General features: G+C 45.9%; 1 protein-coding gene across 11 annotated transcripts in view; it reads right to left on the bottom strand.

The window, feature by feature from the left end:
• SEMA6D (semaphorin 6D) overlaps positions 1–18,752 on the bottom strand; it is a 450,579-nt gene that overhangs the window by 76,925 nt on the left and 354,902 nt on the right. For 8 of the 11 annotated variants that reach the window (XM_082198346.1, XM_082198357.1, XM_082198351.1 and 5 more), the window contains exon 1: positions 2,038–2,118. The exons of 1 other annotated variant lie outside the window; for it this stretch is intronic. In XM_082198346.1, the coding sequence (XP_082054472.1) occupies positions 2,038–2,103 (66 nt within the window). In that variant the 5' untranslated portion in view covers positions 2,104–2,118. Of the gene's footprint in view, positions 1–2,037; positions 2,119–3,380; positions 4,116–4,748; positions 5,269–18,752 lie in introns of those variants that run through there. 2 more of the 11 variants (XM_082198354.1, XM_082198356.1) reach the window with 2 other exon arrangements.

Here is an 18,752-nt window from a genome sequence, read left to right as displayed (position 1 = left end):
TGGAAACCAAGGTATTAAATTGTGATTCATTACAGAATAAATCCAGATGTTCTAAGCCATGGGTTGGGTTGACTGTAACCAACACAGGTATGGCGACATTGATTTTTTTTAAAAAAAAATAAATTAAAAAGCTGGAAGAGGTGTTGTCCGCCCCACCCCACCACTACTCTTTTGCTGCACTGTATTCCGTTTAACCAAATACAGTAACTCAGTTTTGCACAAATGGATGGGACGTGTTCAGACTGGCTGTTTTCAGGAAAATGCAAGAACGCAGCACACGGGACCCGCTGCTGTAACAAACTGCTGAGATCAAGCTGCCAAACAAACAAGCAAAGGCTGTGTACATGCTGTACCTTTAAGGACCCCCCCAAAAAAGAAAAGAATATTGGAAACTGTAGTTTAAGGGTGCCAAAATTGCAGCCCTGTGGAGGGTAAACTACAGTTCCCAGGATTATTGGGAGGGGGTGCGTAGGTTGAATGCACTTTAAATATTTGGTGTTTGAGCAGCCTAAACTGAACTAAAAATGTTCAGATGGACCACTATAAAGCGCTCTGGTGTTTTGGAAAAACCCGGATGCATTCAGATAGCTGGCTAGCACAACAGAGGCTGAGGCTGTCGCTGGATTCCTGGCAGAGATGGCTGCATCACACAAAGCAGGTTTTGAAGATGATGTTGTCCTGGCCTGAAGAGCACAGGTAGTGACAGACTGCAGAGTTAAGAGGAGAAGGCTGGGGAAGTGTTTGGTGTAACTAAGGATGCCAATGAAATCAAGCAGATGCTTAAACAGCCTCTGGCTTATACTTTTGGCTCTCCTTTTGAACATAAATTTAAAATTTCTACATGTTAATAGATTTCAAATGGAACAGCTTTTTTTTTTTAAGCAGCTGAGTTTTCGATTAGATGCTACAAAACACATTTAAGGTTTACGACAGAAAATAGGGGGGGATTACAGAACTCATCTGGAAATTTCTGCTTTTTTGAGCCAGAGTAAATGTTTATGAGATATCTGCCAACCAAACAGAATATGCCTGTCATTCACGCCATTATACATGGTTATGCACAGCTTCATATACTGAGTCAGATATGCAATGCTACAGGGTGCTGAGGTTTTCAAAACTCCCCCTAGCAGAACTTAAAAACAGCTAACCCTCTTTCACAACAAAAGTAATATTGCAGCAGTTTGGTGAAGAGACCTTTCTTCCATATAGCAAATGCTCTCTGAAATAGCTTTGCCGAAGGAAAGTGTTTTCAGAAGATTATTTTTTTAATCATTTCATCGGTGTGGGAGCAATCCCACACAACAGCAATGTAATTTTTAAAATAAAAACATGAACATCAACAACAACAACCTTCTTTTCTAGCACCAAAGCTTCAGTCCTATGCACCTTTATCTGGGAGTAAGCCCAATTGGGCTTGCATCTGAGTAAACATGCATAGGGTTGCTTGGTAAGAACTTTCAGTGCGGATCTCAAGTCAGCAAAGCATCTCAAAATCTGTTAAAGACAATGTTTATAGCCGTTCACAGTGTGAGTCATTTTGGTAAGTGAGCATTTGCTGTGGCTGCTCTTAGTATAAAGGATGCATCTATTTAAACCAGCAGTCCTAATTGCACAGTACACAGAAACTACAGTCTTAATTGCATACTATATCTATATCTATATATCACATTCAGCCAGTGACCAGTCAGTCACATTACTGCTGATGTATGCAAAAATGAATAAAAACGCCTATCCCAGTCTATTCCTGCTACAGCTCTCGCCCCTATATCTCCTAACAGAGATGGGTTTTGTGTGTGTGTGTGTGCATAAGAAGAGGAACACTATTAATATATGTTCAACAGAAATCATAGTATGGCGAATGCAGCTTTATCAACCGTATCAGGCAATTCAGAGACCAGGAAACTTGTGCTATTCTGGAACTGCACTGTTAATGGGACTAAGCAGGAGAGCAGCTACAAACTGCAGCATAGTGACTCAGTAGCATCCTCTGCCTGCAAGCTACCCCCAACCAAAGCCTGCTCACTTGCAAGCGAGTACCTCCAGTTTCAGGGTAGCATTTCCAGGGGGCAACCCATTCAGCTGCTTTGTTCCAAACATATTCATCTTTGTTCTGAATTATTTGCAGTTTTCTTGCAACCACCCAAATCAAATAGACTGAGAAAGGAGCTCCCTTTAAGGACGATGAAACATTTTCCACTTCAGAGGAGCTGGCGGAGTCAGAATTTCTATGCAAGATTTACAAATTACGAAATGGGGGGTGGACTGTGAAGGAGTAGGGGGAAAGCTTCTTGAACCCTTTTTCTAATTACTCTGTTAAGGCAGCTAGATCAGATGTGGCTGTTCTAGAAATATATAAAGCAAATAGGTGTTGGGGGGGGTGGAAATGAAAGGAGAAGTTTCACTTCTTTCCATTTCAACAGGAGACTGAGATGGGAGGGAGGAGGAAAGGCAGTCCTTGCCACTACGCGGGGCTAATTCAGAACTGACTCCCTTATTTGTTTCTATCCATAATTGATGGGTAGCTTGTAATAGAGCTCCCTCTATCTCCCAGAGCTTGGCTACTAAGGAGCACGGGAAGCAGCAGACTGCTTCCACCAAGGCTAGCCACTAAATCATTCAGAGTTTGGCTTGCACTTAGCGGGTGGGCTGGAGAGAGTAGGGGAGACACACATACATACAGAGAAACAGGGGTCCAAGCTTGTGTTTTCCTGCATGCAAACTAATCCAAGCAACTTATGCACAGCTCCAAAACAGAGGAGAGGAGAGCTGTACCAGCAGCATCCCCGGCAATGTCATTTACAATGATGCTCATGGAGGCGGTGTATGTGATGCTCTCAGACAAATACAGCCGTTCCCAAGTGACCCAGGTAGTTGCTAGTGCCATGGGGACAGACCTTTTCATTTGATTTATTCGTGTGTGTGTGTGTGTCCCTGCCTCTCCAGTCGACAAAGTTCCCAGATACAAAGATCTACAGAAGAGGAGAGCAACAGAAGACGGTGATCCAGGGACCTCCAGGATCCCTGCAACCAATTTGCAAAGCGATGCCTACATGGGAGTTTTACAAACCACCCCCTTTTCCCCATGTCCCAAATACTCACACTCACACAACCATCTCATGGCAGTGTGGGTCAGCACCTTTTTCTGCCCAGATTGCCAGCCCCTCCAGGAGGATAAGAAGACCCTGGGCTGAGCAGAAACCGACAGGTGGGCACATCACCCCTCTGAAGGTTTGCCAGGTCTGCACCACCGGAACCTATTTGCAATGCCAACGCTAAAGCCTTGGAGTGCTAAGCAGTTTCTGAGCGTTTGCAAAGCCTCAATGCTCCCATGCCCCTAAAAAAACCCCAGCAGCCAGATGCATCACAGCCTTGTGACTCACCCATCCTGGGGTGGAGAGGACCTGCTTCCTAGAGGAAGGGTTGCAGCTCAGTGGTGAAGAAGGTCCCTGGTTCAATCCCCAAGTAGGGCTGGAGAGACCCCTTTCTGAAACTCTGGAGAGCTGCTACCAGCCAGTGTGGACAGTACTGAGCGTGATGGGCCAAAGGTCTGAGTTCCTGTGCTCCTAGGCTCTCCAAGCAATCGCAAGCCTGAGTTTTCAGGAATCCCGAACCAACCTGGCCAGCCAATGCTCTGCGGACCTCCGATGTTTTACCTGCTGCTGCTGCTGCTCAGATCTGACACACCAGCACAAAACCAGGTGCCAGTTGCTGCTCTCCGTTCCCTACCGGTCCTTGAACGATTTCCAGCCCTTCTCCTCCTCTAATCCTCTGTACCGCCAGAGGGGTAAAAACAAGCACTCCCAACCCTACCCCTGGTGCAAAACCGTCTTGCGACCAAAGCCCCCCAGCTGTCCGCAGGGCTCTTGGCTCCTTCATCCTCCTCCTGTTCCTTCTCTCCTGCTCGGCTGGAGCATCTCTCTCCGTCTCCTTGTCGCCCAGCACCCCTCCCTCCGCAGCCGCCGCTTTCTTCCCAAAGCTCAGCCAGCCCTTGCGAAGGGAACCGCTCCGAATCCAAACTTGGCTGGTTCGCTCTCCCAGCCCTAAACCCCGCACGTTTGCTTTCTCGCCTGCAGCCGAGAACGCGATCTTCTCGGCCCGATTCCTCCAAACCGAATAACTCACAACGAAATAAGCGTAAAGAAAGAAAGAAAGAAACCACCTACGCACAGAAAAACGGGGAAGGCAAAAAAAGAAAAGAAAAGCGCAAGAGCGCATCCGACACGGGCAGACCTTGCAACTTTTCAAACGACCATCTAACACGCAGGTCGTCGCCTCCGAAACGCTTTTCGGCAGCCCTCGCCTCCCCGCAAGCTGCAGCTCCTGCAAGCAACGAGTCAAAAAGAAAATAACCCAGGGACCGGGGGGGGGGCGGATATCCACACGTCTCTGCTCAGAAGCCCCATTGACTCCAATGCGACTGACTCCCGGGAAAGTATTGTGTCTTAACCAACACCCGGTTTCGTCTCAGGACTCTTCCCGTCCTGCCTCCCCGTGCACGCACAGACCTAGATATAAACACCCAGCACCATTTTCCTCCCCCAGCGAAGCTCCGCCGCGACGCGCGTTGCAAACCGATCAGCTGTCCTGCGTGTGCACGCCATTCAGACAAGAACTAGCCAGCCGTGAGATGCTGAGACGCGCTGTCGCAGCTCGGCTTCTGCCAAGCAAACCGGGGGAGGAGGAAGGGGGGGGGTGAATGGCTTTTGCAATCGGCTTGTGTGTGTTTGTGGAAACGTAGCTCTCCTTACCTCATCCACGGGCTTGGTGGAGGGGAGATGGAGAAGGAAGCCGCCGCGGGAATACCAAGAGCGAAGGGTGGAGAAAGAATGGTAGTAGAAAAATAATAATAATAATATCTGCGATCAAAATATCAGAATCGAATCAAGAGTCGAGCTCCAGCTCGGCGCTTCCCCGCGAGCGTCGCGTCTGGCCGTCCTCATCCTCGCAAACCTCCTCCTGCAAAAACTCGCGGCGGCAGCAGCAGCAGCAGCGCCGGGACGCGCCGGCAGCAAAACAAACCCGAGCGAGGCAAATGGTGTAATACGATCCATCTCCAGTCACTCCGGCAAAAGGAGCCCAGAGGGGGGAGGCAGCTGCCGCCGCTGCCGCCGCCGCCGCTTCCCTCCCAACCATCAGGCGGCTGGAGAGCTCAGGGTCCCACCCCCAACAGGCTGGGATAAGGCGAGCAGATTTGGGCAGCTCGCCCTCACTGGCTGCGGCGAGGCCCCCATCTCTCCCTCCGCCCCTCCATCGCTCCCTCCTTCGCTGTCTCTTTCCCTCTGACCCTTCAGTGGCCTCCCCACCACCACCCCCCGCTTCCAAGGAGCTGCTACAACTCCAAACACCTCCGTTACACTGGCAAAGCTCGCGCAGTGGTCATGAAGGAGCCGTCTTTCTCTCTCTCGTTTTCCCCTCCCTCTCCTCTCCTCTTTTATTATTCAAGCCTTATTTCAGACATCCTGAGGACAAACAATAGCTGCCAACAGGCTCTGAATGCACACAGTCCTCCAGGAAAGTTAAGAAAGTTAAGACCCAATTCTTTTTTCCCCTTCTCAAATCATTCGCTTTGTCTTTGTCCCGAATCTTCCCTGCAATCCCTTCCTTCCTTCTCTTTTTCTTTGCGCAACACCTCTTCAATGGTACTTACAATGCTGTTGCTAATAATACGTTGGTTACCTGCCCTCCTCCTGAGGTTCCAGGACAGGTTACAACAATTTAAACACAATGTTAAAAACACAACGTGAAATCACAGAAACAAGGTGGGCTCTAAAAACTTACTTTCTTTCTTTCTTTCTTTCTTTCTTTCTTTCTTTCTTTCTTTGCTTCCTTCCTCCCTCTCTTTCTGTCTCCAAGCTTCTCCCCTCAACACGGTTTTTTTCTCGTCCTTCACCAGCGAGCCCACAACTATTCTCCAATCACACAACTTTATAAACATGTATAAGTTATCAGAAGTCAGACAGGTGGGGGAAAGAACTCCCATCAAATCACACACACACACACACACACACACACACACACAGGAACACGTTTCCTTTTTCTCAAAGATTGCTTGCTCAAAATTTCTCATTCCTACTTTAAATGACAGTCCTTCAGTACACTGTAATTTGGCAGGATAATGAGAGTCCATTTTCACAGACAAGGTAAAAAAAAAGGGAAAGGAGGGGTGTGGGAGATCTGAAATGTCTTCAATAAAATAGGGGAGTAATATATAGGGGGTTTTTTTGTTTTTTTAAGTACCATGGGTTCAATCTTGGAAATAAATGCCAAGAATTGACGATGATTTATTAATTTTTCTGCTGAAACATGAATCATTGAAGGCATAGAACGGTAGGGAAAAATGCACCACTTGGAAAATTGGGGAGGGGGATGTTTCTCTGAGCTTTATTATTTGAGCTTGGAGGGAAAACAGAATTTCATTTCAAAAAACATATTGCAGCAAAAACTGATTTTCTCTATCACGTCCAAGGCTGAAAACCTGCTAAGTAAAATCACCGGGAGTTTGGCCACAGGAGCAGCAATGCACCCCAAGGCTTCAATATATTACTCCCCGTGGTTATTCACTAACTCTGCAAAGTTGTTAAATTGCACTTGTAACTTTGCCTTAAAAGGCGCTTGGTTCCTCCTTTCACAGACCTGGTCAAGATCTCATATTTACTTGCAAGAAATATTTGTGGCACAATTCTCCCCGTGCAAAAAGCAGAAGCTGACAAAAACTCCTTTTATTTCGATGGGAGTTTTGCTTAGAGAGTTAACAACTGATGTGATTGTGGAGTAGAGGAAGAGAGAGAGGTTTAAAGGTTTGGCCCACAGTACATTCTCTTCAGTGACTGCCAACAAAGTTTCCCAGCCATGGGAATGGGCCATTTTTGGCAGGCAAACCTTTGGATATTTCACTCTGATGTTTTCGGGTGGTGACAGACTGAAGACTACATCACTGCGGCCTTCTGTACAGCTGACATTCAACAGACCCATTTTCTGACACCAGAAGCTTTTGCCTCTTTAGAAGCATAAGGGTATTCTTCACGTCTCTCTTTCCAAGGGAGTAACCCAAATGATGCGGGTGTCAAAATCTGCACGCTCAGTGTAGAAACTAGGGTGGTAACCGCATATGTCATCTAAGAATCAAACTGCAAACCAGAAGGAGATATATACATATATATGGAGATGCAATGTGTGGGTATCAAGGGGAAAGTCTGTGAGAGGCTTGAAATGTTTTGAGGCAGATCCAAGATGGCATGAGCATTGCAAAACTCTGACAGCCACAAAGCCATGCCCACAAATACACCCCACTGGTTTTCCTAAAGCAGTGTTGCCTAGAAAGTAATGAGGAGGAGATAATTTAGCGGCAGTACGATAGCCACCATGAAATATTGGAAGGGCTGCCCCATAAATGATGGAACAAATCTGTTTCTTGTTGCTCCAGAGGGCAGGATCCAAACCAATATGTTGAAATGACAAGAAAAGTGGATTTGGACAAAACATTAGGAAGAGCTGACAGTATAAATGGTTTGACAGTGTGACAGAGCGTCTCAGACGGTGGGGTCCTCTACATTTAAACTGGCATCGTGCCACTTTCAACAATCTCCCAAAGAACCCTGGGAAGTGTAGTTTATTAAGAGTGCTGAGTGTTGCTAGGAGACCCCTTGATCCCTTGCGGAGCTACATTTCCCTGTGTCCTGGGAAGATGGGTTCATTGTTAAAGCACTCAGAGAATTGTGGCTTTGAAGCTTCAAAGCAGCCAATGCAAGGGGACAGCAGCCCTTGTAGAGAGCTCTCGGCACTAAGCAGGATTGCTCTCCCCCATTGGCAGAGGGCAAGATCCTTCTTAGTGCTGGGCTTACAAGAGTGATCAGGGACGTGGATGGCACTGTGGGTTAAACCACAGAGCCTAGGACTTGCCGATCAGAAGGTCGGCGGTTCGAATCCTCATGACGGGGTGAGCTCCCGTTGCTCAGTCCCTGCTCCTGCCAACCTAGCAGTTCGAAAGCACGTCAAAGTGCACGTAGATAAATAGGTACCACTCCGGCGGGAAGGTAAACGGCGTTTCCGTGTGCTGCTCTGGTTTGCCAGAAGCGGCTTAGTCATGGCCACATGACCCGGAAGCTGTACGCTGGCTCCCTCGGCCAATAAAGCGAGATGAGCACCACAACCCCAGAGTCGGCCATGACTGGACCTAATGGTCGGGGGTCCCTTTACCTTTACAAGAGTGATCAGGCATCCCAACTCTTGGGTGTGCCCAAACTCAGTACTCGAAAGGAAGTATGGAGAAGTCTCTTCCCGTCTCTTTTAAGCCTGATCTAGCTGTAATCTTAAAGATGGCAATGGAGACTCCCAATCGCTTCTCCCCCCCTTCCCTGAAGCTACCAAATCCTCTTTTAAATCTAAATCTAGGAAGCTGCCTTATACTCAGACCATTCGTCCCCCTTGCTCCCTATTGTCCAAATGGACTGAAAAAGCAAGGGGGTGGGTTGAAATTGGTACCTTCTGCAGGCAAAGCAGATACTCGACCACTGAACGATAACTAACCATCAACACTTCTTCCTATACACATAAGAATGTAACATGTCACGCTCTGCAGTTTGCCTGGCTGCCAGAGACATCATGAGGAATGGCAGGCCAACTGTTTGATGTGGGGGACAAAGCTTTGTGCGGGGCCACTATTATTATTTTTACATTTAGGTTTTAAAGTACTTATCACAGTTGTATTTCATAGAATTGTAGAGTTGGAAGGGAGCCTATAGTCCAGCCCTCTGCAGTGCAGGAATATGCAGCTGTCCCATTCAGGGATCGAATCAACACCATTATCAACACCATGTTCCACCCAATTGAGCTATCAACTTCATTTCCCTCTGATCTCACTACTAACATTTTCCCCCCTCTCTCTACACACACCTGACACATTTTAATATTTATATTTTTCATTTTTTTGTTTTTATTTACAGTGGTACCTTGGTTTACGAACTTAAATCCGTTCCTGAAGTCCGTTCTTAAACCCAAACCATTCTTAAACCGAGGTGCGCTTTCCCTAATGAGGCCTCCCGCCGCCGGTGCCCTTCCACCGTTCGGATTCCATTCTTAGACCAAGGTAAAGTTCTCAAACCAAGACACTATTTCTGGTTTTGCAGAGTTTGTAAACCAAATAATTCTTAAACTGGACTGTTCTTAAACCCAGGTACCACTGTATATGCATATATACCATTTAGCTGTCCCACAATCTGATAATAATTGGCTCGTGGTGACATGGCCTTTTTACTGGTGGCACCCATGTTATGGAACGTGCTCCCTGGTGAGACAGGAGAGGCCCCCATCTGAATTGAATTCTGCTGACTTCTGAAGCTGTACTTGCTTACACAGACACCCCTGTGACTTCTCAGCCCGAGTCTCCTGTTTCAATTACTGTGTTATTCTAATGGGATTGTTTTATTGGATCTTTTAATTATGAATGTTTATATTTAAATGTTTTAATGGGATTGTTTCACCGTGTATTTTAACTGTGTACTTTAATTATGGATGCTTATACTTTAATGCTCCTGTAATTGGTTTTTCTACTTGTAAACCACTTAGAAGCCCCCCCCCTTTTGGATAAATAAACAAACAATGCCATGTGTCTGATGAAGTTGACTCTGGACCACTAAAGCTCATGCCATAATCGATGCGGCAGTCTTTAAGACTCTGCAAAGACTCTTTGCTATTTTGGCTGCAATGGTAGGTGTCTCCAGAAGAAAGTCTCACTGGGTTTTAGTCCTACAGAAGTGTGACTAAGATTACAGCCTAAATTGGCTGCCCCTTTGGAAAGGAAGACAATCTAGTTTGCATTTGGAGACTTGAGCAAAAATTTGTATTGTTTGAGTTGAGATGCCGTCAACATACCCTTTGAGGGTGGAGCAGAGGGGAGGAACAGGAGAGCAGACCTTTTCAGTGGTGGCTCCCCTCATATGGGAGGCAATCCTTAGGGAGGCACACATGACACATCACTTTCTAGTTTAAAGACACCAGGGGGAAATGTTTCTTTGTAACCAGGATTTTGGCCCTGGAGGGTTGTAGATGTTTGTGGCCTCTCTTAGTGGGATAGGCCTTTTCTCTCTCTCTATATATATATTATTAATTGTATTTATTAGTCACTTCTTCACCAAAGCAACCCAAAGCGACTTATAAAAATGGTACAAACATTAAAACCAATAATAAAAAATGAAGCAGAATGTGAGCTTCATAATCTTGAAAACATTGAAAAAGGCCTCCCCCCCTCTCTCTCTGTGTGTAGGCACAAATTCTGCACAACAATTGCTTGTAAATTCAGGCCTCTATTGACATGATAAACCATCAGCTACATGGGGAGGAAAGCTCCTTAAATCCTGCAGACATAATATGCCAGCATTGTGTCAATAGCAAGCAGATTAAAGAGCACATTGTGAAGCTATTTAGCCTTATCTTTGAATTATCCTGGAAGTTGTTCCTCACTGCAACTCTTAACCCGACCCCCATTCTGACAACTTTTGGGAAGGAATGTTTTAAGAAAATTAGAAGCAGAGGGCTATTGAATGCTTGTTTATCTTGGAATAGCTTCTTTTAAAAAAGGCACACACTTCAACACATTTGTGATGCAGATGGGAGGTGGGCCTGTCTCTTTTAATTTGACAGCTTGGACCGAGTAAGAGTGGAAGTGGATGCTAGCTAAGTAAATAAACACACCTTGCAAACCAGGATGTGGACAGGAGAAGAGTCCTGCTGGATTAAGCTGCAGGTTCTTCCAGTCCAGCACACACTATGACCAAGCAGATACATATGGGAAGCCAACAAGAGCGCTCTCCCAACTTGTGATTCCCAGCCACTGGTATACAGAGACTCACATCCTTCAAATATATAAAAGGATGTCATATAGAGGAGGGAGAAAGGTTGTTTTCTGCTGCTCCAGAGAAGCGGACATGGAGCAATGGATCCAAACTACAAGAAAGAAGATTCTACCTAAACATTAGGAAGGACTTCCTGACAGTAAGAGCTGTTCGACAGTGGAATTTGCTGCCAAGGAGTGTGGTGGAGTCTCCTTCTTTGGAGGTCTTTAAGCAGAGGCTTGACAACCATATGTCAGGAGTGCTCTGATGGTGTTTCCTGCTTGGCAGGGGGTTGGACTCAATGGCCCTTGTGGTCTCTTCCAACTCTATGATTCTGTAACAGTGGAGGGAGAACATGGCCATTGTGCTTGGGAGTTGCTTATAGTGTCATCCTCCGTGACTTTGTCTATACCTCTTTTACAGCCATCCAGGTTGGTGCCCATCACTACCTTTTATAGTGGCAAATTCCATCATTTTAAGTACAGTGGTACCTCAGGTTACAGACGCTTCAGGTTACAAATGCTTCAGGTTACAGACTCTGCTAACCCAGAAATAGTACCTCAGGTTAAGTACTTTGCTTCAGGATGAGAACAGAAATCGTGCTCCAGTGGCATGGTGGCAGCAGGAGGCCCCATTAGCTAAAGTGGTACCTCAGGTTAAGAACAGTTTCAGGTTAAGAATGGACCTCCAGAACAAATTAAGTTCTTAACCCAAGGTACCACTGTACCTGCAGTGTGAAAAAGAACTTTTCTTGCCTGCCCTGAATCTTCTCATATTCACTTTCATTGGATGGCATTATGCGATTGATAGTTGTACTTTCAGTCCCTCCCTAATGATCCCTGATACGGAATTTGCCTTTCTTACAGCTACCACACACTGGATTCACATCTTCACCAAGCTGCCCATTACAACCTCAAGGCCTTGTTGCTGGTCATTCACGGCCAGTTCACATGCCATTAGGCAGAAACGTTCCTTTCTAACCAGGCCTTTGGTTGATTTGATTGACATCCTATGCCCTTTTAAAATGTGGTTCTTTTTTGTAGTAGGGGTGTTATTGGGTTGTTGTTTTTGTTTCGATTGTATATGCCAAACGTCAGCAACCTTTTTCAGCCATGGGCCGGTCCACTGTCCCTCAGACCATGTGGTGGGCCAGACTATATTTTTTGGGGGGGAAATGAACAAATTCTTTTGCCCCACAAATAACCCAGAGATGCATTTCAAATAAAAGCAAGCATTCTACTCGTGTAAAAACACCAAGCAGCCCCCACAAATAACCCAGAGATGCATTTTAAATAAAAGGACACCTTCTACTCATGTAAAAACACGCTGATTCCCAGACCGTCTGCGGGACGGATTGGGAAGGCGATTGGGCCGGATCCGGCCCCTGGGCCTTAGGTTGCCTACCCCTGATATATGCTGTGGTTTTGTATTCTGATTTTGTTCTGTGAACTGCCCTGAGACCTCTGGGTGTAGGGCGGTGTATAAATTCAATAAATAAATAAATGAAGTCCCAGTGTCTCGCCAGCATTATGATGGTGAGATGGTGACAAAATCTCCGCAATACGATGATGTGGTTGGAAATTCTGGGTCTGCTGATTCATTGAGCAGCAGCATGTCCCTGTCTGTCAGCACTGACTCAGCATCTCAGAAATGCTGACAGACATCTCCCAAGGCTTGGCCGTGAGTCATGTCCTGATCACTGGTGAGGCAAAGTAGGCTGAGGCTGAGGAGAGCAGCAGCTGCTGGAAAGGGTGCTTAGTGCAACCACCCAACAGGTGCTGGTGGCTCTAGCTGTAGAATCAGAGAATCACAGATTTGTGGAGTTGGAAGGGACCCCAAGGGGGGGGGTGTAGTAGTTAAGAGCAGTAGACTCGTAATCTGGTGAACTGGCTTCTTGTCTCCGCTCCTCCACATGCAGCTGCTGGGTGACCTTGGGCTAGTCACACTTCTGTGAAGTCTCTCAGCCCCACTCACCTCACATAGTGTTTGTTGTGGGGGAGGAAGGGAAAGGAGAATGTTAGCCACTTTGAGACTCCTTCGGGTAGGGATAAAGCGGGATATCAATTCCAAACTACTCTTCTTCTTCTTCTTCTTCCTCTTCTTCTTCTTATTCCCAACTGAAAGTTATCCTTGGTAATGGAGAGCTGCTCTACCTCCATGTATCTCTATGTGGCCCTCTGCTTATTGGCAGCCCGCACACCTGGTGGCACCCAGTTGGTGACCAGCCAACAGCAATGGGGTCCCATTGATAGATAGCCCTAGTCCCCCTTCCTCCCATTTTAAGATCTTAGTAGTCTAAATTATCAGAATGAGCAGTTGGGAATAATGTGGTCTGTATAATATTCCGTGCTGATAAAATTACATTGACCCATTTAGAGTGGCCTTCAATGGTAGCCCTACTCAGATTTGACCCACTGAAGTCAATGAGCATTGCTAGTTTTGCTTCATTAATTTCAGCAGGTATACTCTGAGTTGGACTTAATTGGCTACAAACCTTAGATGAGGAATGGGCAACATGACTGGCAACAACTGTCCAGTTTTTTGGACCGGGTTCTATCCTAACCCTTCCTGGAGATGCTGGTTGGACCTGGAACTCACGGAGTTATGGCCAATTCCCACCAACTTCATCTAGCCCAGCCAATGGTCAGGGATATTAGGAATTGTAATTCAACAATATCTAGAGGGCCACAGGTTCCTCAACCCTGATCTGGATATAATCAAGGATGGATACAAAGCACCACACACAGTATGGATCTTCCGAGCAATTGAGGTGATAGCAGACCTTGGCTCATCATCATTCACCGAGATACGAGAGCAGCCTTAACATCACAGAGCTGTATATTTCATTGCACACTTGTAATCCTTCAGCACAAGGATAAAATAACTTAACCGCATCTACATACTGCAAAGAAACAGGGCAGGTTTTACGGATCCACTGATACCATTTGATACCTGATGTCCATTTGGTATAAGAACAATACTGTCCATCTTGGTTACTCTGCAAAAGTACTCAGCATTTTCACATGTCAGTTTCATTCTGCTCAGCGCTGTTCATACGTACAAGGTTTGTGTGGCATCGGATCATAAAAATCAAATAAAATCCAGGCCATATTGCTTTCCCATTTAATCTAGATTTATCGTTTCTGCAGAGAATCCAATAAACAAATAAATAAAAGCCCTGCAGAAATGGTAAGTCTGGATTAAACAGGAGGCAAACGATGGATTGGCATTTTGATGAGGATACAGTGGTACCTTGAGCTACAAACACCTCCGGTTACAAACACTTCGGGTTACAGACTCTGCTAACCCGGAAGTAGTACCTCAGGTTGAGAACTTTACCTCAGGATGAGAACAGAAATCGTGTGGCAGTAGCGGGAGGCCCCATCAGCTAAAGTGGTACCTCAGGTTAAGAACGGTTTCAGGTTAAGAACAGACCTCCGGAACGAATTAAGTTTGTAACCAGAGGTACCACTGTACTGTAGTGTGGATGCTGCCAAACTTCTATTCGTGAGCAGCCCTGAGTTCAGAATAAACTGCCACGTGGAACTGCCCTTTTATATAGCTGCCAATTGGTTGCCTTTATGGAAAGAAAGTGGCCCTGTTTCTCCCTTATTTTTCTTCCCATAAAGCACTGCTTCTGTCCCAGTGCATTTTGGTGCTGTTGGAAATCTTTTCACGCTATTTTCTCCCCAAGTATACACAATTCAAATGTAAATTGGTATGTAACTAATTACTGTGTAGCTTTAATACTTGTTTATCACAGTAACGGCTTTGGAGTCACACTTGCAAAACGGCGCACGAAGAGTCTTGCCATGAACTATGGTAATTATAACAATGAAATAGGATGTAATTATTAAGGCTGCATATAATTAGGGCTAAAAATTAGCATTCAAACTGGTATTTAGAGACTAATTTGCAATCCACAAGCGGAGTTACTGGTAAATATCAATCCTTAACTGATAATATTAGTTTAGTGTGGACTGCTAACCTTCAATCAGGATAATCATAGAGAGCTTGGTTTCCTTGGCCCCTGGTGGGTCTGATGTGGTGAAGAAATGCTGAGAGGTGGAACAGAGAGTTAGTGAGTATGGAGCGAGGGAATATTTATTGGGAAATGTCCCTTTATCTTCGTTGATTTATTAAACAAACAAACCGGTTCTACTCTCTTCTACTTAAGAAAGTGGAACCCTAACAAAGAGAAGCTCAGACAAGACCAGGGGTCCTCAAACTTTTTCAGCAGGGGGCTGGTCCACTGTCCCTCAGACCTTGTGGAGGGCCAGACTATATTTTGTGGGGGGAAATGGATGATGAGCGGCACACGAAAGAGCTCCAGAGAGCAGCAGGCACCAACAAAGCCCAGCCCCTTTCCTCCTCTAGGCAGGGCAGGGAGAAGCCAGGAGGAGAGAGGGAGGCGCTGCCGCTGCTGTGTGAGGGAGGGGGAGGGAGAGGGAAAAAACGTATGCACTGGTGATCCACATGGCAATTCCTGGACTGTCCACGGGCCGGATTTAGAAGGCTATTGGGCCTGATTTGGCCCACAGACCTTACATTGCAGACCCATAGACAAGACCCCATGAAGGGATCTTGTGTTAAACAGGTAATCTAGACCAGGGTTTCCCAAATTTGGGTCTCCAGCTATTTTTGGACTACAGTTCCCATCACCCCTGACCACTGGTCCTGCTAGCTAGGGATGATGGGAGTTGTAGTCCAAAAACAGCTGGAGACCTAAGTTTGATAAACTCTGATCTGGACTATTCTGTGAAAAACACAACACATTGTCAACTGTCCCAATTTTCCCAGGACATGCCGGAATTACAAAAGCTTCTGATTGGATCCTGGAATGTCCCACTTCCCTGCTCCAGCACTGCTGCTACTGAACTTGGGAAGGAGGATAAGCCGGCGCTTGCAACTGGCGCTTGCAGTGGTGCTGTGCTCTCTGGCACCAGAAGATGTGTCCCTTTTGGTGCCGCACTCTCACACGAGTCAGCTGGCTTGCACAGGCGCGTGACACCGAAATACCTGCATCCTAATTTTTGCCATTTAACAATGACAAACCTAGACAGCATCTTAAAAAGCAGAGACATCACCTTGCCAACAAAGGTCCATATAGTTAAAGCTATGGTTTTCCCAGTAGTGATGTATGGAAGTGAGAGCTGGACCATAAAGAAGGCTGATCGCCGAAGAATGGATGCTTTTGAATTATGGTGCTGGAGGAGACTCTTGAGAGTCCCATGGGCTGCAAGAAGATCAAACCTATCCATTCTGAAGGAAATCAGCCCTGAGTCCTCACTGGAAGGACAGATCGTGAAGCTGAGGCTCCAATACTTTGGCCACCTCATGAGAAGAGAAGACTCCCTGGAAAAGACCCTGATGTTGGGAAAGATTAAGGGCACAAGGAGAAGGGGATGACAGAGGACAAGATAGTTGGACAGTGTTCTCGAAGCTACCAGCATGAGTTTGACCAAATTGCGGGAGGCAGTGGAAGACAGGAGTGCCTGGCGTGCTCTGGTCCATGGGGTCATGAAGAGTCGGACATGACTAAACAACAAAAATTGTTGCCAGGGGAATGTTGGAGAGCATGGGATGGGTCCAGGGGTATGACCTGATAGCAAATGAGGCTGGTGGATGAAGCTCAGCAGGTCTAAGTTTGGTCAGTGCCTAGATGGAGGGGCTACCTGGGAAATACATGCAATGCTGCCTTGGACTCCATGATAGAAGAAAGATGGGATAGAGATGTAAGAACATAATAATAATAAACCTATACTGTGGAACTTGTTTCCTCCAGGATCACATCCACACCTGGCATTTTAGGCACTGTTATGCCACCTTAACAGGTCACGGAGGATCCTGGAAACTGTAGTTTGTTAAAGGTGCTGACCTTGCAGAGCTGCAATTAGCAGCACCCATAACAGACTACAGTTCCCAGGATTCTCCAAAACTTGTTAAGGTGGCATCAAAGTGCTTTGGTGCTATGGCGTGGATGTGACCCAGTTGTCATTCTTTGCTTTGAATACCTTTCCCCTCTGCTTTTCGCAACGCTTCCTTTGCCTACTTTTTGAGCTTGCAATCCTGAGACCAGGGCTTCATGGTCTCATTAACTGATGTGAGCTGTTTTGCGCGACAACACTTATCTGAAAAGCTTTTTTAAAAATCTTTTAATCTGCTGTTAGATTGGTTAATGTTGCTGACTGCCACTGTGAGATGTGGAGGGTCAGTGTCTTTTTTTTTTTTAGCTACTGCATTGTAATTTGTCGTCTTCTGATTGTTTTACTTATAATTGTGAGCCACCCTGGCGTCGTAATTGAACTGAAGGGCGGGATACGATATTGTAATAAACCAACCAACCAACCATCAGACCCATGCAATTATTTGTTTGGCTTTCTCTTCAGGGAAGCAGGAGCTTTGATACTCCTGTGGAAAAGGAGTTTGGGTGTGGTGGGATGTCATGGTGGGAAAGATTCTTGGGCTGTGTACGCACTGCACATTTTAAACACATGGCTTCCCCCATATAGAAAGGTTTATTGTTTTGTGTACATTCAAATGTAAGATAAAATATATGCAAAGGGACTTGACAGGAAGTCAAAGTTGAAGAAAAGATTTTGGAAGATAACAGGGGAAAAAATATTTACTTTCATTATTACCATTTTGTGTGCAGGTGTGTGTGTCTGCACATATGTGTGTTGTTGTATGCAATGTTTTGGAGGAAAGAAGACGGTAAATAACAAATAACAAACTAAATATCGATGTATGTAATTTTTATTTCTTAATTATATTTAGTGGTAGTATGGCTGTATTGTTTTTTGTAACACAAAATCATTCAATAAAAATTATTTTTTTAAAAAATTAAACACATGGCTTCCCCCAATGAATCCTGGGAACTGCTGTTGACCTTGCACAGAACTGCAATTCCCAGCACCCTTAACAAGGTACAGCTGCTAATACAGTGGTACCTCGGGTTAAGAACTTAATTCGTTCTGGAGGTCCGTTCTTAACCTGGAACTGTTCTTAACCTGAGGTACCACTTTAGCTAATGGGGCCTCCCACTGCCGCCACGTGATTTCTGTTCTCATTCTGAAGCAAAGTTCTTAACCTGAGGTACTACGTCCGGGTTAGCGCAGTCTGTAACTTGAAGCGTCTGTAACCTGAGGTACCACTGTATATACCTTGGGGGGAATTATGTGCTCTTTAGATGGCAAGACCAAAGTCCTTTTCAGGGGCCTAATCTGGCCCCTGTGGCATTTTATTTCCTGGGGTAAAATCTTGAAAAAACCTTTTTTTTTAGGATTGAAGTTGTTGAGGTTAACAACTTTGGTCGGCCCTCACGGCCCTTCACTTGATCAAATCTGGCCCTCTTTGAAAAAAGTCTGGACACCACTTAATGGTGTATATGCAGATTAAAATACCGTATTGGCCTGAATATAAGCCTCACCTTTTCCCCAAATTCCTACCTTGAAAAGTTAAAGTGCGGCTTATATTCGCGACTTTACAGTATGCAGCCAGGAGCACAGGGCAAACAGCGCCAGGAGCGTGGCAAAGCGGCGCCTGTCCTGAGCATAGTCCCCCGTCCTCTCCCCCAAGGCTGGGAAGAGAGAGAGCAAGGAAGGGGAAAGGCTGCCGGCAATGCAATGCGGCTCCCCCCCTGCCAGTATGCAGCCAGGAGCAGCGAGGAATGGAGCGGCTTATATTCGGGCATTCCTCCTCCCCCATTTTAAAGGTGTAGCTTATATTTGGGTGCAGCTTATATTCGGGCCAATACGGTAAGATCAAATGCAGGAGTTGAAACCCATGTCCCAATGGTGCAGCTGCCCACCTTCTCTACTGACGTCACAGCCTGTTTGTTGGCAATTATGTCAAATTCCCCTTGGAAGCAATAAGCCTGATCTTTAATCTGCCATAAGGGACTTGATCCAAGCTTCCTGTTCA

The sequence above is a fragment of the Podarcis vaucheri genome (genome assembly GCF_965113315.1).
Source record: "Podarcis vaucheri genome assembly, chromosome: 14".
NCBI lineage: Eukaryota > Metazoa > Chordata > Lepidosauria > Squamata > Lacertidae > Podarcis > Podarcis vaucheri.
This window is presented reverse-complemented; position numbering and strand designations above follow the sequence as displayed.